This window comes from Oncorhynchus mykiss, chromosome 5 (genome assembly GCF_013265735.2).
Source record: "Oncorhynchus mykiss isolate Arlee chromosome 5, USDA_OmykA_1.1, whole genome shotgun sequence".
NCBI classification, from domain to species: domain Eukaryota; kingdom Metazoa; phylum Chordata; class Actinopteri; order Salmoniformes; family Salmonidae; genus Oncorhynchus; species Oncorhynchus mykiss.
The window spans coordinates 36,658,135-36,685,850 of NC_048569.1; the positions used below are offsets into that span (position 1 = coordinate 36,658,135).

A 27,716-nucleotide genomic window follows, 5' to 3' on the forward strand; every position below is an offset into this window, starting at 1 on the left:
ACAGATGAGAGAGCGATAGAAAGTGTGCGAGAGACAAAGATAGAAAGTGGTGTGTGTGTGTGTTTGTCAACCTGAGGCGAAATAAATCACATGATTTTTTGAAAATGAGTCTTTATTTTATCATTGTAAAATAGGCTTTACATGGATCAAATATAAACGTTCCGACGTTCACCTAATATCTCGTGGACAGATGTAATTGAGCGTTTGACGCAATTACGCGGGATACATTAGATTTTAGTTCTGGGTGTCCCGAGATGAACTTTCACCCAACTATACAGTAATAATTTGTATGACCAAAGGCAGACCAACATACAGTAGCAAGATGTGTCAGAGTATCTACCTATGGCCAGTGGTAGCTGGTTTAAGAAAAGTCTCTGAATTTCAATAGCTTTCTTCACAAGGAAATGCCACTTTGAACAGTGTCTATAGGTTACACCCATGCAATTTGTTTCCAGAGGTGCACCTGTCAGTGAGATTGCCTTTTGATTAATGCACTCTAGATTCATTGCAGTCCACACTTCCCAGTAAACCTTGCTTATCTGTAGACTAAATTGTAATAATTATCAATCCATGTTTATCTCTTAAGACCAGCAACTTATCAGTTATTTCCTCCTCAAAGTGATTCAACATGAAGTTGACAATAGGAAAAGGACATCTCAATATGTACAACATTTATACGAGTTATACAGTATCAGGGAATAATATATATGTACCTCATAGACAAGCAATACAAACACTTTACCAACAGGTATTACTCATTATGTGATTATAATTCATTGTAATACTTGTCATAAGCATGTATGACACCTTATTATGCCGGTCTGTCTGCTTTACATAAAGTGTTACCAAATATGCAAACTCCACTGTTCTGTTGGAGCGTTCATTATTTATTATTCAATTCATTCTTCAGTGTCATTGCGCTGGATATAACCTTCATATGATACTCATCGCAAGAAAATCAAAACATTAATACTAAGAAAAATCAAACTGTCAAAAACGTAAGGCAACTTCCCACAGGCCTATTTAAACTTGTGCTTTGTTGTTCTTATACGGTCTTTACACACCATAAAGTTAAGAAATCCTTCAATCAAAATGTAATGAGCAATCAAATAGTCAACAATCAAAATGTAATGAACAAAAGTGCACCTGTTCAGTAGAAACAGAAAGCCAGTGCTTGGTATGGTATACTGTACATGGGTGTCAGGTGAATTCAGACTGAAATATTCAACCAGCCCAATACATGTGCATTGAGGAAGATAAACATTTTAGTAAAGCCCTGCTCTGAATGATTAGGAACACTCATTTGAGTGAGTTCATGGTCATCAGGATACTGGGTTGCTCCTCGATGATGCGCACCAGCAGGTTGTCAATGTACTGCTCCAGCTCCTTAATCTTATCGTCCCTTTTGGAGAGCTGCTCCTGCTGCTTTAGCACCAGGGAGATCAGCTCTTCCTGGGTCAGCTGGGAGTAGGGACCTTTGACCCCTGTGTCTTTGACCTAGAAGGAAAGGGAGGCAATGGAGGTGGTACAATCATTCAGTGCCATTTATATTTTTCCATAGACTTCTCTAAGGATAATATATGCCATGAATTATCTATAATGTCTGGCGGCAGGTAGCCTAGTGGTTAAGAGCGTTGGACCAGTAACTAAAAAGTCACTGGTTTGAATCCCCAAGCCGGCAAGGTGAAAAATCTTCCATTCTACCCCTGAGGAAGGCAGTTAACCCCCAACAACAACTGCTCCCTGGGCACTGATGATGTCTGTCAAAGGAACCAAAAAGGGTTCTTCAAAGGGTTCTCCTATGGGGACAGCCGAAGAAGCCTTTTAGGTTCTAGATAGCATCTTTTTTCTTAGACACAATGGGGTCTGATTATTCAGTACACATACAGAGGGGTGTAGTGCCCTTCCTTTAGGTGCGGAAATGCATGTTTTTTTAAATGACGACTTTGATTGAGAAATGACTAACAGATGCATTCTAGAATATAGAATAACGCATCCTCCAATTGCAACGTCTGCCTATGCCCACACATATTGTCTCAATAAATTATTCTAATTTTTTTTGTTGTTGCCCTTTTTCTCCCCAATTGGTAGTTACGGTATTGTCCCATCGCTGCAACTCCTGCACAGACTCGGGAGAGGCGAAGGTCAAGAGCCGTGTGTTCCGAAACAACCCAGCCAAGCCGCACTGCTTCTTGACACAATGCCCGCTTAACCCGGAAGCCAGCCGCACTAATGTGTCAGGGGAAACACCGTACACCTGGTGACCATGTCAGCGTGCCCAGCCCGCCACAGGAGTCGGTGCGATGGGACAAGAACATCTCTGCCGGCCAAACCATCCCCTAACCCGGACAACGCTAGGCCAAATTGTACACCGCCCCATGGGTCTCCCGGTCACAGCCGGCTTTGACAGAGCCTGGACTTGAAACAGGATTTCGAATGGCACAGCTAGCATAGACTGGCTATACATCCTGCCAAGTTGCGTGCTCAGTTGAGTTTTGGCCGCATGAGGGAAAAAAAAGAGTGACTTCAGCCAGAACCCTAAAAGTCAAAAAATGACAGGTGTTTTTGGTGTAACAGTAATATAGGCCTACTACTACGCTGTTATATTCAGGTCTGTTATGTAAATACTAATTAAATCATTAGGCCTATGTGATCTTGCAAGACATAGGCTACACTCAGACAGGGCAAGTTCATTAAATGCGTTATACATGAGCCCAAGTCCATAAACTTTTTTGAGGACAGACGTCTTAGCAGCCTGGTCTCGGACTAGATGTACCATAGTAAATGTAAATCCGGGACACTGAAATTCGTATATGTTACAATTGGTACGGTTACATAAGACAGGTTGCTTAAGGCAAAAATGAAAGTAAGGTGGTTGGTCGAGTGTATAACGCGAACATCTAACATTGTTCAAATCTCATCATGGACAACTTTAGCATTTAAGCTAATTAGTAACTTTGCAACTACTTTTTAGCTACTTTGCAACTACTTAGCATGTTAGCTTCCCCTTCCCCTAACCTTGCAAAGTAGTTGTAAAGTTATGTGAGAAAGCTGTTCATTGACTCAGCATACAACAACACCCTTGTTCCCTCCAAGCTTAGGACCCTGGGACTGAACAACTCCCTCTGCAACTGGATCCTGGACATCCTGAAGAGCCAACCCCAGCTGGTGAGGGTCGGCAACATCACCTCCGCCATGCTCACCCTCAACACGGGGGCCCCACAGGGGTGTGCGCTTAGTCCCCTCCTGTACTCCCCGTTCACCCATGACTGCGTGGACCCACACAACTTCAACACCATCATCAAGTTTGCTGACGACATGACAATGTGGTGCTGGGAAAACAGCCTGTCCCTCAACGTCAGTAAGACCAAGGAGCTGATCGTGGACTACAGGAAACGGGCCAGCCCCATACACATCGACGGGGCTGTAGGGGAGCGGGCCAGGAGCTACAAGTTCCTCGGTGTCTAAATCACTAAGGAAATTAAATAGTTCACTCACACACGTAAAGTTGTGAAGGTGTGACAGCGCCTCTTCCCCCTCAGGAGGTTGAAAAGGTTTGGCATGGGCCCTCAAATCCTCAAAAGGTTCTACAGCTGCACCATTGAGAGCATCTGGACTTTTTAAAATATGTTTGTTATTTAACCTTTATTGTACTAGGCATTTAACTGGCTGCATCATTGCTTGGTATGGCAACAGCACCACCCTTGGTCGCATGGTGCTTCAGAGGTTGTTGCCGACAACCCAGTACATCACTGGGGCCAAGCCCTCTGCCATCGAGGACCTCTATATCAGGTGGTGTAAAATACCAGCCACCCATAGACTGTTTTCTCTGCTTTCGCACAGAAAGCGGTACCGGTGCATCAAGTCTGACACCAAAAGGCTCCTGAACAGTTTATATCCCCAAGCCATAAGACTGCTAAATAGCTAACAGAGTGGCTACACAGACTGAGTTGACCCTTGTATTTCTGTTGTTGTCTCTATGCACACTGAAACTACAAGACACACATAACATGCAGTCACATTTATACTGACTCAATACACATACATACAACCATATGGTTGTACCGCTACTCTATTTATCATATATCCTGATGCCTAATCACCTTACCCCTATACATATCTACAGTTGAAGTCGTAAGTTTGGAGGCAAACCTGACCCAGTTACACCAGCTCTGTCAGGAGGAAGGGGCCAGAATTCACCTTATTCAACTTATTGTGGGAAGCTTGTGGAAGGCTACCTGACACATTTGACCCAAGTTAAACAATGTAAAGGCAATGCTACCAAATACTAATTGAGTGTATGTAAACTTCTGACCCACTGGGAATGTGATGAAAGAAATAAAAGCTGAAATAAATCCCTCTACTATTATTCTGACATTTCACATTCTTAAAATAAAGTGGTGATCCTAACTGACCTAAGACAGGCAATTTTTATGAGGATTAAATGTCAGGAATTGTGGAAAAACTGAGTTTAAATGTATTTGGCTAAGGTGTATGTAAACTTCCGACTTCAACTGTACATCTTTTGTCTTACCCATTCCCCCTCTGAATGGCACACGTACACATGCCATGTCTGAATTGTCTCACTGAGGTCACGTGGTTTTGGGATTGAGCCCCTGTGTGAGACGAATCAGGAGGAAGTGGTACTTGCTAAGGAAGCGGCGTGACGTCCTTTACACTGGCTAACATAATGTAATATCCTACATAGAGAATCAGTTCAACATCTAGTTTTTAGTTTACATTTGGCTGAGTTGTCAACTGACATGAAATCATTAAAAATACAAATCACCATGTCATTGGCCATAATGTATTGTTCCAGCCCAGGCGCAAAAAAACAATGAAAACTACAAAAGTGGGCATTTCTGTCTGATTCATACTGGCTGAGGGCATTGTCTGAATGACATCACAATTAAACAACTAGCAGAGAAAAATTACATCTGCATTAATTACTTAGTAGCTAAGTGCTCTTTGATGACATAATATACTGTTACTATACTGTTCCTTTTGCTTTATGTTAAACTCCATAATAATAATATAATAATTAATATAGTACCAGCTATGATTTCCTTTGCACAATTTTTTAAAGTATTGCAAATACAACCTAGTCACAAGTTAGTGGTCAGATGACCGAAGCATACACTGTATGCAGAAAAGTACTTCATACCTACAGCAATATATGGTGGTGGATCTATGATGTTATGGGACTATTTTGCTTCTACTGGTCCTGGGGCTCTTGTTAAGGTCAACGGCATCATGAACTTTACACAGTACTAGGACATTTTAGCCAAAAAACTTGGCCACAAGTATATCTTCCAGCAAGACAACCTCAAGCACTGATCAAAATCGACAAAGAAATGGTTAATTGGCTATACAATCAACATTTTTCAATGGCCATCTCAGTCTCCGGACTTGGAACCCATTGAAAACCTGTGGTTTGAATTGAAGAGGGCAGTCGAAGCACAGACAAAGGATATCAAGGATCTGGGAAGATTCTGTATTGAGGAATGGTCTAAGATCCCGCCCAACGTGTTCTCCAATCTCATATTTTTTTTTTGAAAAAGCCTCATTATCCTCGCAAGGGGAGGGTGCCAAAGTATTGAAAATAGGTGACAATTATTTTGTTAAACAAAATCTTTCTCTGAGCAAGCTTATTAGTATAAAATACAGATCAGTATTTGTATTATTTATTTTATCTTTATCAAGGGTGCCAATAATTATGGACCTGACAATATATTCCTTTAAAGTACCTTTATCTTCTCTTGAAGGCCACCGAGGATCCCTGTAGATTTGCCAGCCTGTCCCTCATGGATGTTGGAAGCTGGCTGGTTTTCCAAGGAACTCAAGGGCTTTACTGGGTGTGGCCTGAATCGAGATAGACAGAGAGAGTAAGAGACACTCAAACTTTTCTGAAAAGTATTGTTATTAGAGGATGCAGCATGTGGATGTGGGGGATATCCGAATAAATGCCTTTTCTCAAAAAGCAGGTCTGATTATTAAATGTCTCATAGCACAGAAGAAGAAAAAAGAGTTGAAGCTTGCTGCCAACAGTGGGAAACGATTTGTTTGATCAGTTAGACAAGAAATCCGAGCAGGGTTCGTCTTCACAATTGACTCATTCCCACCATATATGACACAATGACAAGAGTATCTATTCTTTCTCTCTTAGATAAGGTTAGACTGCAGAGGATCCACAGTGTACGCAGTCTGAGTAATGGCATTTTACAGGCTCCACTGAGCTTTGTCAGATTCTACAGGAAGAATAATATGACAAAAAGCAATGAAAGCTACAAAGGCTGGCATTTCTATAGACGTGATTCATACTGGCTGAGGGCATTGTGTGAATGACATCACAATTAAACAACTAGCAGAAAATAAATTAAATCTGCAGTAATTAGTAGCTAAGTGCTCTTTGATGACATAATATACTGCTAATTGCTCTGGGGAGCTATGTTCCTTTTGCTTTATGTTAAACTCCATAATAATTATAGTATAGTCATTTTTAAAAGAGTACCAGCTATGATTTCCTTTGCACAATTTTTGAAAGTATTGCAAATACAACCTAGTCATAAGTTAGTGATTTAATTCAGGAAAGTGCAGCTAAACATTTGATAAGAGAGTAGAAGAGTTTTATAAAGGGTCACATTCATGAAGTGTTCTGGAACAGTGCATTTTACAATCGACTGGGGAGGTTTAGTAATTCTAACCACAGTACATTCTACAGGAGAGGTTTGGTGGACAGCACATAGCTGCTACATGCTACAGGAAAAGGCTGAGATCTCTCTCTCACCTGCGTGTGCTTGAGGCAGACCTGTCCCCTCTCCCTCCTGCCTCCTCTCCACTGTACTGCTCTGTAATGGAGGGCAGAGCTCCAGCATGAAGCAGGGTCTTCTGGCCAGGGACAGAGCTTGTTGTCTGGGGAGAACAGTCTCTCCTGCCCCCTGATCCCTTCAGGGGCTCGGGGTGGGGTATGGAGGAGGGGGCAGGTGAGGGGAAACATGGGGGCTGGGCAAGTGTAACACATGGTAGTGCCACACCCACCCCGCCATTCTGCTTTTTTACCCAGTTACCTGAGGAAAGCTTACTCGAAGTGGGAGCCCCTGGGCTTTGTAGTTTTCCAGAACTCTGTTTACCAGCTCCCTCCTCTCTAAAGGTGGATGTTATCTTCACTGGAGGCAAGGGAGCACGGGCCCGCTTCGCTGATGTGCTTTTGGTGGGACAGGAGACATCCTCGGCTGGCAGAACATCTGGCGTTGGAAGCTCAGTTGTGTCCCCAACCACACGCTTCTGAAACGGACCTAGATCTGCATCTGTGGAGGTACAACTCTGTTGATTGTGAGAGTGCGGGCTCCCCTGGCGCTCACCAGTTAGACTCTGTTCTACACCACATCCAGAGGACTTCTCCATTCTGCAGTCTTCTGCAAAGGGATTATTTGGACCAAACTCAACCGAAGAGTCATGTTCCTCAGTATTTGATTGCTCATCTAACACATCAACTGTTGGCATTGTCTTCCCTGGAAGGTGCTGGGGCCTGGAGGGTGCTGGACCTTTATTGTGTTTCACAACCACCAACCCCCCAGTGGCTGATGGCATGGGTTCCTCTGCTTGGTTCCCATGGTGGGTAGAGCTCTGGCCTCCACTGATGTGCTCTGTTGTAGCTGCGGAGGAAGATCTCAGTGGCGTGATCATCTGTACCACACGTTGAGAAACTTTGGACATGGAGGCACCCACTCTGTCCTTATGTCCCTGATTCACACTGGTCATACTCTGTGTCTGGCTTGGAGCCTGGTTTGGTCTGTCAGGAGGCAGTGGAGCAGGACGCTTGTCCCTCCTGACACCGGAATCATCCTGACTAACACTCTCATTTAAGTGCAGGTCATGTTCGCTTCCCACCAATGACGTGGCAGAGTGGCGTCTTGGAGGAGGCTGCGGTTTTGTTGGCGGTTTTTGGGTGAGGGTAGGAGTGGCAGAACCAGGGTTGGACTTACTGGGCCAGTTGTCCTTATGAGCCCATCGCTGGTTGTCTGGAGGCAGTGGAGCAGGGCCCTTATCCTGTCTGACACTGGAATGGTCCTTACCACTAACACTCCCCTGGTCATCCCCACTTCCCACCAATGCCGTGGAAGATTGACATCTGAGGGGAGGGGGCGGTTTTGTTGGCTTTGTTTTAGCAAGGGTAGGTGTGGCACAATGAGATTTACTAGACCAGTTGTCCTTACGAGCCCAGGGCTGGTTGATGGCAGCCACAGGGGCAGGGTCTTTCTTCTCCATCAGATTAGTAGACGGGTCAATAGCGTCTCTATTTTCCCTTGCGCCTCTGGGGGAGTCCATAGAACTCTCCAGTTCAGGAGACGAGGACGATAAGAAGGGGTTGGAAGATATAGCAGGCTTTGAAGGGTTCCCCCATGAAGAGGGTCTGGAAGAGCAGGGTTAGGAAGGGGAGGGTGCAGTGAGATTTTTTGTTGTTGTTGCTGATGACAAGGTCTAACTACCAAACATTGAAAATGGAAAAACCTTCAAAACTTTTTGAAGTACATAGAATTTGTTTCTAAAGCTAAATGATGAAATGCTATGAAAGTCTTGCTGGAATCCAAACACACACACATTCCAGTTAGCAGAGAGGTAGTCAATGTAAACTACAAACTACAGAGGTGTTATATAACAAAGTTGTTATTAGTTGCTCATAACTCACCAGACAAGAACATGGGAGAAAGGGTGGGATTTCATTTTATTATGAGAGGGACATGAAGGTTAGTTATAATGTTTAGGTTAGTAACACAAACACACTAAGGCACGGAAAGGTTTTACCTGTAGATTTAAAATAACCAAACATGAATGAAACAATACACCAAAAGGAGAAATAAAAAATATAAATCATTTTTCTAGCCTCTGAACCGTGAACTGTTCACATGACCAAACAGCCTTGCTTGAATACACCGAGTCAAATCATCCTGTTGGTTTGTTTCATCCTCATCAGCATACATACTCTCATGAGTCATTCAACATCAACGCCCTAGTTAAAAACTTGAGCAATCACCTAATGCTTTGTGTCTCACTGTAACGCTTTTAATATGGCATCTGTAGAAACTGTATAGCAAGGTGTGATTCATGGGAGGAGCAGCCAATCCTAGCTGAGCCAAAGGTTTCCAACGCGAACACGCACAACCACATTTTCCACTGCACTGCAATTTTCATGACGGTGTCATAGCACTTCAGGGGATTGTGCTTTAATGAGATGCACATGTGAGAGTAGTGTCATACACCGCAGGCCAACAGATACCAGGGCATCTCGCTTGACACCAAACGGCCATGACTCCAACACACGGAGATGAACTTAATATTCTCTACAGAGCGTCACCCTGTACCAAAGTATTTGATAAGGAAACAGGTGTTCTGATCAAATCTCAATTTTGTACCAAAGCAGTAAGGATCCAATAAAACCAACCCAATTCCATCCAGCCGAGTCTCTGCAATCCGCCACACCGTGCCATGTCCATACATTGGACTTGTTGCCTCCCTTGATTAACTGGTGGTATAAAAGTCTCAGACAAGTTGGTAGGTTTTCCACATAAATCTGACTTGTGCCACCCAGAGGAAAGAGAATGTTAGCATTATTGATATTATTTTGTTAGAAGATGAAATGGGATATCTGAATCAGAGAATCTGAGGATTTGAGAGAGGGAAAGTTAGTGTGTGTGGATGAAAGGAGAGATCTCAGGGGGTTCCAGAAGACACTTGGGTATTTTCCCCCTGCTGCTTTTGGAGACTAAATAAATAGTGCATCCATAATTTATGGCACCCAAGGGCTAATGGAATTCTGGCAAAGGGAACTGAGACAGTGTGTGTATGTGACTGACCTTGGCTTGACTGCTGATACTTTATTTATCCGGCAGCTGATGGGTCCAGTAGTGGTCATAGGGTTCTCCTCAAACAGATTATTTGAAGAGCTGTCATCAAATGAACTGGTGGGAGAGACTTCCTCAAAAGGATTATTGCACACGGTGACCTTTGACTCGCTATACTGCTCCATCTGCTTCTCAACTTCCTCCAACGGTGCCCTCGCCTCCTCACGCCTTTGCTCTTCCTCCATCTGTGCATTTCTCCTTTTCTCTTCCTGTCTCAACTCCTCTGTTTTCATATTTTCTTCCTCTACCCTAAATATTTCTTTCTGCTCCTTATCACTCCTCTCCTGTTCATTGCCCCTTTCTTCTTCAAGCCTCATTGTTTCTGCTTCCTCCTTCCTCAGCCTCTCCTCCTCTAATCTCCTTATCCTCTCTTCCTCCTCCCTGATCTTCCTCTGCTCTTCATCCTTCCTCAACATCTCCTCCTCTAATATCCTTATCCTCTCTTCCTCCTTCCTGATCTTCCTCTGCTCTTCATCCTTCCTCAACATCTCCTCCTCTAATATCCTTATCCTCTCTTCCTCCTCCCTGATCTTCCTCTGCTCTACATCCTTCCTCAACATCTCCTCCTCTAATATCCTTATCCTCTCTTCCTCCTTCCTGATCTTCCTCTGCTCTTCATCCTTCCGCAACATCTCCTCCTCTAATATCCTTATCCTCTCTTCTTCCTTCCTGATCTTCCTCTCCTCTTCCTCCTTTCTCAGCCTATCCTCCTCTTCCCTCTTAATTCTTTCCTCCTCTGTCCTCTTTATCCCCATTTCCGCTCTCAGCCTATCTTCCTCCTTGGCCTTCCTCACTCTTTCTTCCTCCTCCCTCACTCTTCTCTCCTCCTCTCTCAGCCTATCCTGCGCTCTCTTCACTCTTACTTCTTCCTCCCGCATCTCCTCTTCCATCCTTAGTCTTTCTTCCTCCTCCCTCATCTTCCTCTGCCGTTCCTCCCTTCTTTGCATATCTTCCTCTTGTTCTCTCCTAATCCTTTCTTCCTCCTCCTTAATCCGCTCCTCTTTCTCCCTCTTCAATCTTTCCTCCTCCTCCCTCATTTTCCTCTCGTCCTCCTTCCTCAGTCTATCCTCCCTCTTCATTCTTTCATGCTCTTCTCGCCTCATCCTTTCCTCTTCTTCCCACCTCTCTTGTTCCTCCTGTAACCTAATCATTTCCTGTTCTTTCTTCTTTACCCTCTCCTCTCCCTCCTCCTTCAGTCTCCTCTTCCTCTCTTCCATCATTCTACTTTCCTCCTCAACCCTAATCTTTTCCTCCTCCTCCATCCTCTTTCTGTTTTCCTGCTCCTCCTTCCTTGTTTTCTCTTCCTCCTCAAACCTAAGTCTTTCTACCTCCTTCCCAATCCTCCTTTTCTCTTGTTCCTCCTTCCTCATCCTCTCTTCCTCTAACTTCTTTCTCTCCTGCTCTTCCTTTCTCTTCATCTCGTCCATCTTAACTCTTTCTTCCTCCTCCTCCTCCTCCTCCTCCTCCTCCTCTTCTGCCCTGCTGCTCTCCCCCTCTGCCCAGGGTGAGGGCTGCTTCAGGGCCGTGAGAGAGTCCATGGAGGTGCTGGAGCTCTTACGGCCCTGGGCCCTGCGTAGGTCTTCCATGGAACCATGGCCTGAGCTGGCAAGGCTGAAGGTGGAGCCGGTGCGCGCGCTCCGGGGATGGGGATGTTCTGTGTACAAGTGACTGCCGTTGATGCACAGGTTACTCTGCTCTGCAAGCGGGGCATGGATCTTAGAGCGCCCTAGAGACAGGGAGCCCTGAGAGGCCTTACTGTCGGAACTGCCTGTGCGCTTATGGGTCAGAAACTTGAATTTATTTTTACCTGTGGATGAGAAAGAAGGGGGGGGGGGGGGTTGATTTGTAAACACAGTGTAACAAGTTTTCTAATAGATTGCTATATTTAAAATGGAAGGCCAGTCTGTGATGATGCTCACCTTCAGAGGAGTCCTCATTGAGGCCTGAGGAGGGGCTGCCACTCAGTGAGGAGTCCTTCTCCGGCAGAGGGCCCAGGACAGACATGGATTGAGACAGTCCGTGACGCTGCAGATTAGACTTGGGGGAAAACAGAGACTTCAGCTTGTTTTTCTTCTTTTTCTCTTCTTTGTCTGCACCTCCTTCCCCTTCCCCCTCTCCCTCGCTGTCCGTCAGAACCTGGGTGAAGGACGGCACCACGGCAGACGCTGAGTCCGACAGACCCTCCTTCTTCTTGCCTCGAACCTTGTCCTTGAACTTGCCCAGGCGGGAGCGCGGCTTGTCTGTAGCAGAGAGGTCGAACATGCTGGCGGTCAGGTTGTTCTTCATAAACTGGATGTCCACCAGCACCTCTCCCCTGTCTTTGTCTGGCTTGCCTGCCTTATCCAACAGCTTATGCCATCTGTTGAGAGAAAGTCTATTGTTTATCAAATAGTTTCATTGAATTGGTATGAAACACATGCTGTTCTTATCGGAGAGATGGCTCAAGAACAAGGTCTATGAATGTGAGGCAGTGAAAGAAAGAACCAAGGTAATGTTTTATTTGTTTAGATGTCTACTGAGCTCCTCCAATAACTTGTAAGGGCACTCAGAAATAACTAGAAATGTGTAGGCATTCACCACTCTTTTCAGATAACGCACACTTAGCAGACTGATCTGTCTGAACAACCACAGCATGCATAAGCAGAGGAAGGCTGATGATCAAATAAGTGTCATGTGTTCAGCAGTCCCTGGGCCTCACCTCCAGTTCTAAAAATATATAGTGTCTACATGTTGTTAGCTATCACAAATAAAGAAAGCTGTCACCCATAGCATGGCTTTATTCAAGGCTGTATTTTCCCCCTTATTTGTTGACCTCTAATCCTATTGGTTCCAAGGGTTTTATCATAGCCAAGAGAATAATTCCAGTAAGTTGAGGCTGCTGCTATTTTTCCTTTCAAATGTTAAGAGTCCTTCCATGGAAACAGTGATTATTTTTTGGAGAGGCCCAAGGGTGGAGGAGCCAGGGGAAATGACCGATGATGCGGTAAGTGATCTTGAGAGTCAGTGGGCATTATGATTCATACTAAATGGTCACCATAGAAAGAAAGACAATTTCATCCTTGCCGTCCTACTAAGTTGCAGCACACTTCTGTTGTATGTTAAGACTGAACACCATGCCTTAAAAATGTACTGTATAGGCTACTACAGGCCAGCAGTGGAAATGGGTGGGGGACCAGGTTCCGGGAGTGAAATCATTTTGCAATGTGAATTTCTAAACTGAATTAATGGACTTTACATTGGAGGGTTCTATGAGTGATCATAGCTACAGGCTATGCAGGTAAAATATAGTTGGAGTCTGTTAAGATTACACTCAATTTAGGTTCATATTTAATGAATCACTTACAAAATCCCCAGGCACTTTTTTTTTAATGAATGCAGTATATTAAATATAATCAGAATATCACAAAACAAGTTCCTCTACACCTAGTCTGTTTCACTTGTGTAGAAGATGCCTTCTGGGAAAAAGAAGGTCAGAGTACAAAAGAAAGGCTCACATCGTAAGGACTGCATCAAGTAATTTCTTGTCGTCCATGCTGATTGGTTCAATGACCCTCAAGAAATCACTGTTGTATGTATTCAGTTATAAAGAAGGTACTGTTCCTACATCTGTATGTTTCAGCTGTTCATATAATGGAATAACAGTCAAAACAACCATTCATTTATAGTTTAGAACTAAGCAATGCAGAGCTGAGTCAGCATTAAAAGTCTGTCAAGCAAAACCCATGAGGCCCGAGGTCGCCTGTTCCGCAACAACCCAGCTGAAGTCTGGAAGGAAGTGAGTGAGGAGGGGGGCAGGAAGAGTCAACCAGGGGTCTCAGACCTGTGAGGTGTGTGTGGCCATGAGTGCCCTCTTGGAGGTTACAAAAACAAAATGAACACAATGCTGTGACTGCAGCTTCTTATCTTCGGTGAAGCACTCAATGTGAAACAGAAAAGCAATAAAAAACAGACTGACTGCTCATAGAATGACAAATATGATGAATAACTGTATGGGGGGAGAGAGAGCATCTCCTCACTATTACTGCAGCTTTGTTGTTGAGAAGACAGCATGGTGAAGCGTAGGGCAAGGTAGGTAGGGGTGGCAGCTTTCATTGTTGTCCAATGTTATTATTCATTCAGAGAAAAATAGAGCAATACATTTGGGAATTGTACAACAACGTAAAACAAATCCAACTCTGTCACATGCACCGAATACAACACCTTACCGTGAAATGCTTTCTTACAAGCTCTTAACCAACAATGCAGTTCAAGAAATAGAGTTAAGAAAATATTTAGTAAATAAACTAAAAAATAATAAAATAACATTAACAAGGTTATATGCAGGGAGTACCGGTGCCGAGCCAACGTGCGGGGGTACAGGTTAGTCAAGGTAATTTGTACATGTAGGTGGGGGTAAAGTGACTATGCATACATAATAAATAGCAGCAGTGTAAAAACAAATAGAGGGGGGGGGGGGGGGGGGGGGGGGTCAATGTAAATAGTCTGGGAGGCGATTTGATGAACTGTTCAGCAGTTTTATGGCTTGGGGGTAGAAGCTGTTAAGGAGCTTTTGGTCCTAGACTTGGCGCTAGGATTACCACTTCACGTGCGGTAGCAGAGGGAACAGTCTATGACTTGGGCTTTCCCAAGTTCTGGGCTTTCCTCTGACATCGCCTAGTATATAGGTCCTGGATGGTAGGAGGCTTGGCCCCAGTGATGTACTGGGCCGTACACACTACCCTTTGTACCGCCTTATGTCAGAGGCCGAGCAGTTGCCATACCAGGCGGTGATGCAACCGGTGAGGATGCTCTCAAAGGTGCAGCTGTTTAACTTTTTGAGGATCTGGGGACCCATGCCAAATCTTTTCAGTCTTCTGAGGGGAAAAGGTGTTGTCGTGCCCTCTTCAAGATTGTCTTGGTGTGATTGGACCATGAAAGTTAATTGGTGATGTGGACACCAAGGAACTTAAAACTCTCGACACTCTCGGCACACCTTTTCCTGTAGTCCACGATCATATCCTTTGTCTTTCTCACATTGAGGGAGAGGTTGTTGTCCTGCCACCACACTGCCAGGTCACTGATCTCCTCCATATAGTCTCATTGTTGTCGGTAATCAGGTCTACCACTGTTGTGTCGTCTGCAAACTTAACGATGGTGTTGGAGTCGTGTATGGCCACGCAGTCGTGGGTGAACAGGGAGTACAGGAGGGGACTAAGCACGCACCCCTGAGGGGCCCCAATGTTGAGGATCAGCGTGGAAGACGTGTTGTTTCCTAACCTTACCACCTGGGGGCGCCCTGTCAGGAAGTCCAGGGTCCAGTTGCAGAGAGAGGTGTTTAGTTCCAGGGTCTTTAGCTTAGTGATGACCTTCGTGGGCACTATGGTGTTGAACGCTGAGCTGTAGTCAATTAACAGATTTCTCACATAGGTGTTCCTTTTGTCCAGATGGGAAAGGGCAGTGTGGGGTGCGATTGAGATTGTGTCATCTGTGGATCTGTTGGGGTGGTATGTGAATTGGAATTGGGTATAGGGTTTCCGGGATGATGCTGTTGATGTGAGCTATGACCAGCCTTTCAAAGCACTTCATGGCTACCAACATGAGTACTATGGGGCGGTAATCATTTAGGCAGGTTACCTTCGCTTCCTTGGGCACAGGGACTATGGTGGTCTTTTTGAAACATGTAGGTATTACAGACTCGGTCATGGAGAGGTTGAAAATGTAATTGTAAACACTTGCCAGTTGGTCCGCGCATGCTTTGAATACATGTCCTGGTAATCCGTCTGGCCCCGCAGCTTTGGAAATGTTGATCTGTTTAAAGGTCTTGCTCACATCGGCAACTGAGAGCGTTATCACACAGTCGTCTGGAACAGCTGGTGCTCTCATGCATGCTTCAATGTTGCTTGCCTCGAAGCGAGCATAAAAAGGCATTTAGCTTGTCGAGGCACACGTCACCAGGCAGCTCGCGGCTGGGTCTCCCTTTGTAGTCCATAATAGTGTTCAAGCCCTGCCACATCCGACGAGCGTCAGAGCCGGTGTAGGTAGGACTCAATCTTAATCCTGTATTGATGCTTTGCCTGTTTGATGGGTCGCCTGAGTTCGTAGCGGGATTTCTTATAAGCGTCCAGATTAGTGTCCCGCTACTTGAAAGCGGCAGCTTTAGCATTTAGCTCGATGCGGATGTGGCCTGTAATCCATGGCTTCTGGTTGGGATATGTACTGTGGGGACGATGTCTTCGAAGCACATGTTGATGAAGCCGATGACTGAGGTGGTATACTCCTCAATGCCAATGGATGAATCAAATGAAGGGCGAGGGAGAGCCTTGTATGCGTTTGTGTGTGTAGAGTAAAGGTGGTCTAGAGTTGTTTTTCCCTCTGTGACATGCTGGTAGAAATGAAGTAAAACAGATTTGTTTGCCTGCACTAAAGTCCCTGGCCACTAGGAGCACCGCTTCTGGATGAGCATGATCTTGTTTGCTTATGGCCTTATACAGCTTGAGTGCGGTCTTAGTGCCAACATCGGTTTGTGGTGATAGACGGGCTACGAATAATATAGATGAGAAATCTCTTGATAGACAGAGTACTTTATGATAAACTGTAGATCACACTACCTCAGGCAAGCAATACCTTGAGACGTCTTTAAAATGTAGACATTGCGCACCAGCTGTTATTGACAAATAGACACACACACCCCTGCCCCTTGTCGTACCAGATGTAGTTTCTCTGTTCTGCAGATGCATGAAAAATCCCGCCAGTTCTATATTATCCGTGTCGCCGTTCAGCCACGACTTGGTGAAACATAAGATATTACAGTTTTTAATGTCCCGTTGGTAGGATAGTCTTGATCGTATATCATTAATTTTGTTTTCCAATGATTACATGTTGGCCAATAGAACAGATGGTAGTGGAGGTTTAGTCACTCGACTACAAAAGGCAGCCCGACCTCCGCAACCTTTTTCTCTGTCTTTTCACACAAAGACAGGGATTTGGGCCCATTCCCGACAAAGCAGTATATCCTTTGCGTCGGACTAGTTAAGTTTAAAAAATCTTTGTCCAGTTCGAGGTAAGTAATCGCTGTTCTGATGTCCAGATGTACAGATGTACAAAATAACTTTTTAAAAAAGGTCAATGTGGTCTGGCTTGTTCAACCTGTCCCTCCATTCCATTGAGTCAATTACTGTGAAATGTACATAGAGACATTCCATAATTATTGTAGATTACTGTGTGTGTAAACACGTTTTCTGTTTAGTTAACGCATCTCCCTTTGAGGGAGGCCATTGCATCTAAAAATACTGATCCAGTCTTGAATATTAGTCAGGTTCACACACCCTCCTTCCATGTTACGGAGTGAATGACAACACCCCAAAGACTCATCCTTTCCTTCTACACCTCCCTGCTAGTGTTTGGAATACTGAGCAAGCACGTCAGGGACATTCGTGCCCGCTTGTGGAATCTACTTAGGGGCCACATAGCAGTCACAGCTGTTATACTGTATGCAGTAGCTGAGTAGTTATGTAAACAAACATTTTAAACCAACTCTCTGGCCTTACAGCTGCACTATTACAAGCTGCATTGCCAAAGCAGTAAGGAATGGACACTTAAAGTAAGCCCACTTATTATTTCATCCCAATATAGCTCTGTAATTCAATTGATGTTTGACAACAAAGGACAGTTCATTCTTCTCTCTGTGGTGAAAATGTCAAGTTGTTTTAAAAGTTTCTCAGTGAACAGGACACGCCCAGACAATCCTTGTAGTTGTTCACAGATGCCTGTGTGGACGTCACATCACACCTCTCAACAGACCCTTGTGAACAACACCCTGCTAGGGAAGGGCCGGGCATTGGAGAAAGGGGGATACCTAGTCAGTTGTACAACTGAATGCATTCAACGAGAAGAAGAGGAGAAGTAACTTAAAGTCAGTAAAAAGGAAGTTACAACAGTTACAGTAAACTGTAGTGGCGTTAGCTGGGTGGAGGGCGCTGACTAAGAACAGAATAGAACAGTCAATGAAAGGGTCATTTAGTTTGAAAAGGCCCGGCGTCAGAGTATCATCTCAACGCAGCAGTCTCGCATCCCAGTGTGAAGTACACAACGTGCAGTACTACTGCTGCTCACAGGCATGATAGACTAATGGAAAGAGATGGAACACTGTGTGAGTCAGCATTTAGGCTATTATTATTCTAATGGCTCTTTCAGCACATACTCTTCCTGTGTAACCCTGAATGCCTGATAAAACAATGCCTTCCTTGACACAAACCGTTCTTATCACAATGTGCAGCTGAGTCTCTTCCCCTCATACACATGCACACACACATTCACTGAGAGAGAGACATAACTGAAAGCCAGCCTTTTATTCAAAATATGGCCCCTATAATAAGGTTTGCAGATTAAATCGGTGTTTGGTGCAGTCAGTCTTATAAAGTATCTGTTTATGAACAGCTTTGTCCTTGACAGAGTTATGCCACAGAGGAGGTACCTTCATTGTGATAAAAAGAGCGGAAGACAAATATGCACCGAAAAATGTGCTGCCATGTCACTTTTCCATATCCTCATGGAAATCATGCATTAGTAATTAGTACGGTTACATGCACACAAGAATATGACCATTAGGAATAAATCAGGTTAATATAGTAGTTCAATTTAAATGTTTACATGCTTTGAAAGAATAATTATTTCCCTAATAATCCTGTTTACATGGACACATCTGAAATCAGGTTACCTGATGGGACTTTGGGAAATGCAGAAAATCACCAATCAAAATAAACATTCTATTACTGCAACCATGTTACTTTTGTGATGCCTATTTGATTCTGAGTTGGGACGTATAACGTTTGTAAGTGAAAACTATTTCTAAGACGCATACTTTCAGTTTTACCAAACTCACGAAAGAGGGACGCTTGCACATGCACAGATCAAATACACCAAGGTGTTTACTAATAATTCCAAAGATTGCCCCAAATCCTGGTTGTTCAATCGGCGTATACTGACTGTGATTATGACTTTAGGCTGATTAAGAGAAGCAGAGTAAGGTGTTTACATGACAAATGCCATGCTCAGCCTACTGCCATAATCAGTTTAATATTGAATTATTAGTGTGCATGTAAACGTACTAAATGTTATATTAATACACTATGCAAAATGAGGCATTACTATTCAACAGTTTATGGTCCCCATTGTACATGTACCCTACTTGTACATGTGTCAGATCAGTAACACACACAGACAGGATTTGAGGCTGATTTCTCAGGTCCATGTTCCCCCTTCACTAAATTGATGGGGAAGCAGGTATATACAGTACCAGTCAAAAGTGTGGACACAAACTCTTTCAAGGGTTTTTCCTTTATTTTTACTATTTTCTACATTGTAGAATAATAGTGAAGATATCAAAACTATTAAATAACACATGTAGTAAGCATAACAAGTGTTAAATCAAAATATATTTTATATTCTTCAAAGTGGCCACCCTTTGCCTTGATGACAGCTTTGCACACTCTTGGCATTCTCTCAACCAGCTTCACATGGAATGCTTTTCCAACAGTCTTGAAGGAGTTCCAACATATGCTGAGCGCTTGTTGGCTACTTTTCCTTCACTCCGCGGTCCAACTCATCCCAAGCCATCTCAATTGGGTTGAGGTCGGGTGATTGTGGAGGCCAGGTCATCTGATGCAGCACTCCATCACTCTCCTTCTTGGTCAAATAGCCCTTACACAGCCCGGAGGTGTGTTGGGGCAATGTCCTGTTGAAAAACAGTTGATAGTCCCACTAAGTGCAAACCAGATGGGATGGTGTATCCCTGCAGAATGCTGGTTAAGTGTGCCTTGAATTCTAAATAAATCACTGACAGTGTCACCAGAAAAGCAACCTCACACCTCCTCCATGTTTCACGGTGGGAACCACACATGCGAAAATCATCCGTTCACCTACTCCGCATCTCAAAGTCACAGCGGTTGGAACCATAATTCTCTAATTTGCACTCATCAGACCAAAGGACAAATTGCCATTGGTCTAATGTCCATTGCTCGTGTTTCCTGGCCCAAGAAAGTATCTTCTTCTTATTGGTGTCCTTTAGTAGGTTTTTTTCTGTTGCAGCAATTTGACCATGAAGGATTGATTCACACAGTCTCCTCTGAACAGTTGATGTTGAGATGTGTCTGTTACTTGAAGCATTTTTTTGGGCTGCAATTTCTGAGGCTGGTAACTCTAATGAACTTATCCTCTGCAGCAGAGGTAACTCTGGGTCTTCCTTTCCTGTGGCGGTCCTCATGAGAGCCAGTATTATAATAGCGCTTGATGGTTTTTGCGACTGCAGTTGAAAAAACTACCTCATGAAGCTGGTTGAGTGAATGCCATGTGTGCAAAGCTGTCATCGAGGCAAACGGGGGCTACTTTGAAGAATCTCAAATATATTTTGATTTGTTTAACACTTTTTTGGCTACTACGTAACTCCATGTCTTATTTCATTATTTTGATGTCTTCATCGTTATTCTACAATGTAGAAAATAGTCCAAATAAAGATTAACCCTGGAATAAGTAGGTGTGTCAACTTCTGACTGGTACTGTACAAACACAGTTTAGAGTTAAGAGTAAGAAATCATTACCAGAGGGATATTTGTGCTGTGTCAATGTCTAGATACCGTGCCAATGTTTGAAACTGCTCTTTAAATAAAACATGTTATTTTTCAAAAGACAATCCACTAGTCCTTTAGAAAATGAAAAAAAAAATGTCTGAATGAATCTGAATGAACTGCATCTGTTTCAGAGAGAGGTAGAAGCTGTCTGCAGCTGGCAGGGGCTAGTGAGAACTGGAAGGAAGGCGGTGTAAACAGTAACACTGAGTTATCTGCTTTAAGTCAAACATTACATGGTCTGTTTGGGAGCTGGTAAAGCCACGGTCAAGTCCCAACCACCAGAGAGGGGGAGCACATAATAGGTTTGTTTTTCAAGTTAAACACTCTGGAATGTGAGGCTAAGTCTGGATTTGGCCGCCGCAGAAATCAGATACACCATCGTCAACCTTGAGAAAGCAGTAGAACACAATAAGAAAACTCCCTGAACACGGCTCACTGGTTTTAAGACATTTTCTGAAGAACTCAAAACGAAGGTTGATAGGACTATATACAATGCATAAGGTGTATGAATAATTTTTTATGAGTTACCATGGACATCCTTTGACCAGACATCGAAAAACAGGTTGAGAGGCTATGAAGATGGCATATAAAAGTAGCTCTGGGAAGAATTCAGGTCTGAGAAGAAAATTACAAAAATTCTGCTGAAGTTTGGCATTTTAGCTAAAGGTCAGAGATAACAACAACGTCACATGAACCTATCACTGTCACACAGAGGGGAAAAAAACTATCCGCCGTGGAGATCCTCAGTCCTGTCTCCAGACTGTCTCCTACTCAGATAAAGCATGTAGCATGAAACCAATTATCATCATGGAGAATGGACTTTACATAGGGCATGAGAAGTCTGATCCTATATAAGGAGATGGCAAATCCTGATGGATCTTTGCATAGGTCATCAGAAAGATGCAAAAACCAAACTAGATTTACTCTAAAAGTCTAACCAAGAAGCACTCTCCTTACACATCACAAGACACAGCAATATCCACTTTCAAGAGTGTCCACTTACCAGACTTAAGTGTGTGCGTGCAGTGCACATCACCTGGTGCTGTGTATAGCAGCGAAATAAGACATGGTCACATGTTGAGTGTGGACTGAAATACCTAGAGACAGCTTAGTGAGATGTAAAATTTCTCAAGAAGTTATGAAATAAATAAGCCTGCAGCCTAATTAATAACCGGCATAGATCGGTTCGGCTTGCTCCTGGTAGAACTCCACTAGGCAAAGCGAATGTCTGTGCTCGCATACTCTGAAGAGCTTCGGTTGAAAAACGGTTTAAAAAAAAGCGCCAATATTATTGTTGTCCCTCTTCAGCCATCGTAGTAATAACATAACCGAGAACACTTCCTCAAAATAGTCTGGATTAGTCAGAGATAATATTCATTACAGATTTATTGATTTGACGTTTTTGCAGGGGAGGTCTTAGTCGTGCAATTTTACATCTAACGAAGATGTTCGCTGCAGTATTTCTCAAGGGACAAAATCTGCATGAAAACTAGTCGTCCCTTGTTCTGAAATGACAACAAACACTTAATTTAAGAATCCAGTCCACAGTTCCCACTCCTGCTAGTGTATATTGTTGACCAATCAATGACGAAGGGGCGTAGATTTTAGCTATATAACTTTGACTTGCCTCTAAAAAAAATTGGGAAATGTGGAACACCAAAATGTCACCAAATCATAACACATGCACAAACTGTTTCAACTGGGAATCATGCAACCGGCTTAACAAGAATGTTACTTAATTTAGGATGAAAAACAGTAAAGACTATTGCATGTTTCCCAGTTGAAACAGTTCCCGCATATATTATGATGAAATTTTGTGATGTTCTTGTTTGGTTTGGGTTTTCGGCAGGGGTTTTTTTTTTCAGCTGTTCGCTCTTACAAAACTATTATTCAATTAAGTGTTTGTCATTCAACGAGAGAACTAGAAAACTTGCTCACACACAGTAATATACAACAATGTCATTTCTCTATGTACATTTCACGGGAATTGACTCAATGATATAGAGCAGGGCTCTCCAACCCTGTTCTTAGCAGCACATTTATCTGTGCATATTTTTCCTTCAGCTCTTTTTATCACAATGAAGGTACATGGAGTACCTCTTCTGTGGCATAACTATGTCAAGGACAAGGCTGTTCATAAACAGATACTTTATAAGACTGACTGCACCAAACACCGATTTAATCTGCAAACCTTATTATAGGGGTCATATTTTGAATAAAAGGCTGGCTTCCAGTTATGTCTCTCTCTCAGTGAATGTGTGTGTGCATGTGTATGAGGGGGAGAGACTCAGCTGCACATTGTGATAAGAACAGTTTGTGTCAAGGAAGGCCTTGTTTTATCAGCCATTCAGGGTTACACAGGAAGAGTATATGCTGAAAGAGAACAATAGCCTAAATGCTGACTCGCACAGTGTTCCATCTCTTTCCATTAGTCTATCATGCCTGTGAGCAGCAGTAGTACTGCACGTTGTGTACTTCACACTGGCATGCGAGACTGCTGCGTTGAGATGATACTCTGACGCCGGGCCTTTTCATACTAAATTACCCTTTCATTTACTGTTCTATTCTGTTCTTAGTCAACTCCCTCCAGTTTACTTCCTTTTCACTGATGTTCAGTAAAGTTACTTCTCCTCTTGTTCTTCTCCAATGCCCGGCCCTTCCCTAGCAGGGTGTTGTTCACAAGGGTCTGTTGAGAGTAGAGGTCGACCGATTAATCGGAATGGCCGATTAATTAGGGCCGATTTCAAGTATTCATAACAATCGGAAATCAGTATTTTTGGGCGCCGATTTGACGATAAAAAAAAAATATATATATATATATATATATATATATATATATATATATATATATATATATATATATATATATATAAAATATATAAATATATTATTTTTAAATACCTTTATTTAACTAGGCAAGTCAGTTAAGAACACATTCTTATTTTCAATGACGGCCTAGGAACGGTGGGTTAACTGCCTTGTTTAGGGGCAGAACGACAGATTTTCACCTTGTCAGCTCGGGGCACCAATCTTGCAACCTTACAGTTAATTAGTCCAACGCAATAACGACCTGCCTCTCTCTCGTTGCACTCCACAAGGAGACTGACTGCCTGTTACGCGAATGCAGTAAGCCAAGGTAAGTTGCTAGCTAGCATTAAACTTATCTTACAAAAAACAATCAATCCTAATCACTAGTTAACTACACATGGTTGATGATATTACTAGATATTATCTAGCATGTCCTGCGTTGCATATAATCTGACTGAGCATACAAGTATCTAAGTATCTGACTGAGCGGTGGTAGGCAGAAGCAGGCGCGTAAACATTAATTCAAACAGCACTTTCGGGCGTTTTGCCAGCAGCTCTTCGTTGTGCGTCAAGCATTGCGCTGTTTATGACTTCAAGCCTATCAATTCCCGAGATGAGGCTGGTGTAACCGAAGTGAAATGGATAGCTAGTTAACGCGCGCTAATAGTGTTTCAAACGTCACTTGCTCTGAGCCTTCTAGTAGTTGTTCTCCTTGCTCTGCATGGGTAACGCTACTTCGATGGTGGCTGTTGTGTTGCTGGTTCGAGCGACGGAAGCTATACTGTTACACTGGCAATACTAAAGTGCCTATAAGAACATCCAATAGTCAAAGGTATATGAAATACAAAGGGTATAGAGAAATAGTCCTATAATAACTACAACCTAAAACTTCTTACCTGGGAATATTGAAGACTCATGTTAAAAGGAACCACCAGCTTTCATATGTTCTCATGTTCTGAGCAAGGAACTGAAACGTTAGCTTTCTTACATAGCACATATTGCACTTTTACTTTCTTCTCCAACAATTTGTTTTAGCATAATTGTTTTATTTAAACCAAATTGAACATGTTTCATTATTTACTTGAGGCTAAATTGATTTTATATTATATTATATTAAGTTAAAATAAGTGTTCATTCAGTATTGTTGTAATTGTCATTATTACAAATAAAATATATATATATATATATATATATAAAAATCGTCCGATTAATCAGTATCGACTTTTTTGGTCCTCCAATAATTGGTATCGGCGTTGAAAAATCATAATCGGTCGACCTCTAGTTGAGAGGTGTGACATGATGTCCACACCGGCACCAATCAGTGAACAACTACAAGGATTGTCTGGGTGTGTCCTGTTCACTGAGAAACTTTCAAAACAACTTGACATTTTCACCACAGAGAAGAATGAACTGTCCTTTGTTGTCTAACGTCAATTGAATTACAGAGCTATATTGGGATGAAATAATAAGTGGGCTTACTTTAAGTGTCCATTCCTTACTGCTTTGGCAATGCAGCTTGTAATAGTGCAGCCTTAAGGCCAGAGAGTTGGTTTAAAATGATTACATAACTACGCAGCTACTGCGTACAGTATAACAGCTGTGACTGCTATGTGGCCCCTAAGTAGATTCCACAAGCGGGCACGAATGTCCCTGACGTGCTTGCTCAGTATTCCAAACACTAGCAGGGAGGTGTAGAAGGAAAGGATGAGTCTTTGGGGTGTTGTCAGTCACTCCGTAACATGGAAGGAGGGTGTGTGAACCTGACTAATATTCAAGACTGGATCAGTATTCTTTTTAGACGCAATGGCCTCCCTCAAAGGGAGATGCGTTAACTAAACAGAAAACGTGTTAACACACACAGTAATCTACATCAATTATGGAATGTCTCTATGTACATTTCACAGTAATTGACTCAACCCTAATCTAGTTCACCTGATTCTAATAATTTGTTGATGTTAAGCTGAATCAGGTTAATTACAACTGGGGTTGGAGCAAAAACCTACAGGAGGGTAGCTCTCCAGGAACAGGGTCGGAGAGCCCTGGACTAGAGGGACATGTTGAACAAGCCTGACCGCATTGTTTTACATTTTTGTATGATTCCCAAATGTATTGCTCTATTTTTCTGTGAATGAATAATAACATTGGACAACAAAGAAAGCTGCCACCCCTACCTACCTTGCCCTACGCTTCACCATGCTGTCTTCTCAACAACAAAGCTGCAGTAATAGTGAGGAGATGCTCTCTCTCCCCCCATACAGTTATTCATCATATTTGTCATTCTATGAGCAGTCAGTCTGTTTTTTATTGCTTTTCTGTTTCACATTGAGTGCTTCACCGAAGATAAGAAGCTGCAGTCACAGCATTGTGTTCATTTTGTTTTTGTAACCTCCAAGAGGGCACTCATGGCCACACACACCTCACAGGTCTGAGACCCCTGGTTGACTCTTCCTGACCCCCTCCTCATTTCCTTCCAGACTTCAGCTGGGTGTTTTATTCCAGGACAGAGTGTCACAGAACAGGCGACCGCAAGGCTCAGCTTTTGTTTGACCGAGGCTTTTACTGTTGACTCAAATCCTCATTGTTCAGTTCAAAACTATACATTAGGGATTGTTTTGACTGTTATTATAATATATGAACACCTGAGACTTACTGATGTACATAACATGACCTTCTTTATAACATAAATGAATACAGTCAAAATACAGTATACAGTCAAACAAACCCCCCTTTTAGGGCTTCAGTACTGCAAACCAATGGTTCGGAGATATTCAACCTTAACAGATATTCATAAAGGGAGAGAACACTGCTATGAACTGATGACTGAGGAGACAGGCAATTTGTGAGGTATTGGTAATGGGGTGTTGTGCTGCTCGCATGCCACACTGTTATGAGCTAAATCAGTAGGCTGTCAAAACAAACAGAGTCACTCAATGGGAGGTGAAGGCAGGCAAGAGGAGTGAACTAAAAAGCAACAGGGCAACAATCAATATTATTCCATAGACTCTAACAACTGGTTGTAGCACTCTACTGAGTGAATTGTCAGGGTAAAACCATGTGGGATAACACTTTAGGCCTTATAGCCTGCGCTTATACTGTATTGTTGTAATTAATACATAACATTGTTGTTGCATGTTGAGTTGGGTGATTATTACACAAGTGGAATATGGGAGCAGTCCCTGTTCTTCTTGTATAATTACAACCCCTATTGAAGGCCAATGGAGTTGTGACATTGTGGTGCTCCAATGTGCTATCACAACTACAGAGAATATCCGCTTAAAAAGGAATTGTGTTATTAACGGCAAACACTTACTTGAGCAATGTAGAAATAGAAAGCTGTGATTATTACTGTACAGAGACGTGAACACTCACTCAGTCTTATTGCGGGATTTAACCTCGCTGAGCTCCAACAGGTTGATGACTGCGTGCCCGAGCAACTTGTCCGATCCCACGAGAGCCCGGTGCATTACGTGGACATGCAACGTACACTTCTCTGTGTTACCGTTGTGGAAGAGCGGCAGCTCGAACGTGGCCTCCTCTTTCCACACGGGTGCCACACTCTTTTCTGCCACCGATGTAGCGAATTTATCCTTGGCCACTTGCATGATGGCGTATGAGTCGTTGGTGCCATTTTTTCCCTTTATCCTCAGGCTTCTTGCCTGAAGCACAGTTACCTGTACGCTGGTGGGATACCACTGTTGGCTCTGGTCCGATAGAGACATGGCTGAGACCTGCGGAGGTTTGGACGAGTGGGCCTCTGAATAACGTCTAGAAACGTTTTGGTGTGCTACATAGAAGTAGATAAGTTAGTGTAGCGCGACAGAGAAAAACTTTTACCTATGGACGGTTGAGGAAACAGCTGAGTGGGCGTGGTATGTTGAAATACTCTTGCGAGACAGGTTATTTGCTGAGCCAAGACACACCCACAAATGAATGACAAAGCTTGACTTTCGACCGGGGGCCTGTTGCACAAAAGTAGAATTAAGACATCCGGGATAAATGACTCAGCTGAGCTCAATGAAGCCAAAACATGTGCGTCCAGGCTTAATTGGTTGCACAAAGACCAAGCCAGGATGAGCATACACGGATTCATTAAGCCAGGTGAAACCAATCCTGGATAGGTGCGCGCTCACGGCTCACTCAAATAGACCCCGCCACAGATCACAGATTAACTGATTTACCATGGCAACTAGAGCCGCGTACTTTTCCCCGTCGGAAGCACAAATCCTCATGGAGGCATACGAGGAGGTAAAAGATATAATTAAGAAGAAAGGCAACACCGCCACAGTGATAAAGCAAAGAGAAAAAGCGTGGCAAAGTATTGCAGACCGCCTGAATGCGTAAGTAGTGCACAATTACACACTCACCGCTCCGCTGAAACATCACAATTACAATTCAAATATTT

General features: G+C 43.2%; 1 protein-coding gene across 2 annotated transcripts; it reads right to left on the reverse strand.

Moving 5' to 3' along the window:
* Positions 1–94: 94 nt before the first annotated feature.
* rab11fip1b (RAB11 family interacting protein 1 (class I) b) lies at positions 95–27,192 on the reverse strand. Of its 2 annotated transcripts, XM_036977391.1 has the most exons (6): positions 26,684–27,192; positions 11,822–12,261; positions 9,855–11,709; positions 6,788–8,413; positions 5,748–5,862; positions 95–1,497 (listed from the first exon to the last, which is right to left on the reverse strand). In XM_036977391.1, the coding sequence occupies exons 1-6, from the start codon at positions 27,031–27,033 to the stop codon at positions 1,300–1,302; spliced, it is 4,584 nt and encodes a 1,527-aa protein (XP_036833286.1). In that variant the 5' UTR covers positions 27,034–27,192; the 3' UTR covers positions 95–1,299. The 2 variants fall into 2 exon arrangements, with proteins under 2 accessions (XP_036833286.1, XP_036833287.1); XM_036977392.1 differs by lacking the exon at positions 6,788–8,413 and having other exon boundaries at positions 26,684–27,189.
* Between the last annotated feature and the right edge of the window lie 524 nt (positions 27,193–27,716).

What these genes read in the sequence shown, in the direction of transcription:
- rab11fip1b (XM_036977391.1), bottom strand. Translation starts at nt 27,033, where the DNA reads ATGTCTCTATCGGACCAGAGCCAACAGTGGTATCCCACCAGCGTACAG. An exon ending in AAATCCCGCAATAAGACTGA is followed by an intron (nt 12,262 to 26,683) that starts GTGAGTGTTCAC and finishes TTCTCTCAACAG; the next exon opens with ATGGCATAAGCTGTTGGATA. An exon ending in GCCTTCAAGAGAAGATAAAG is followed by an intron (nt 1,498 to 5,747) that starts GTACTTTAAAGG and finishes CTTTCCTTCTAG; the next exon opens with GTCAAAGACACAGGGGTCAA.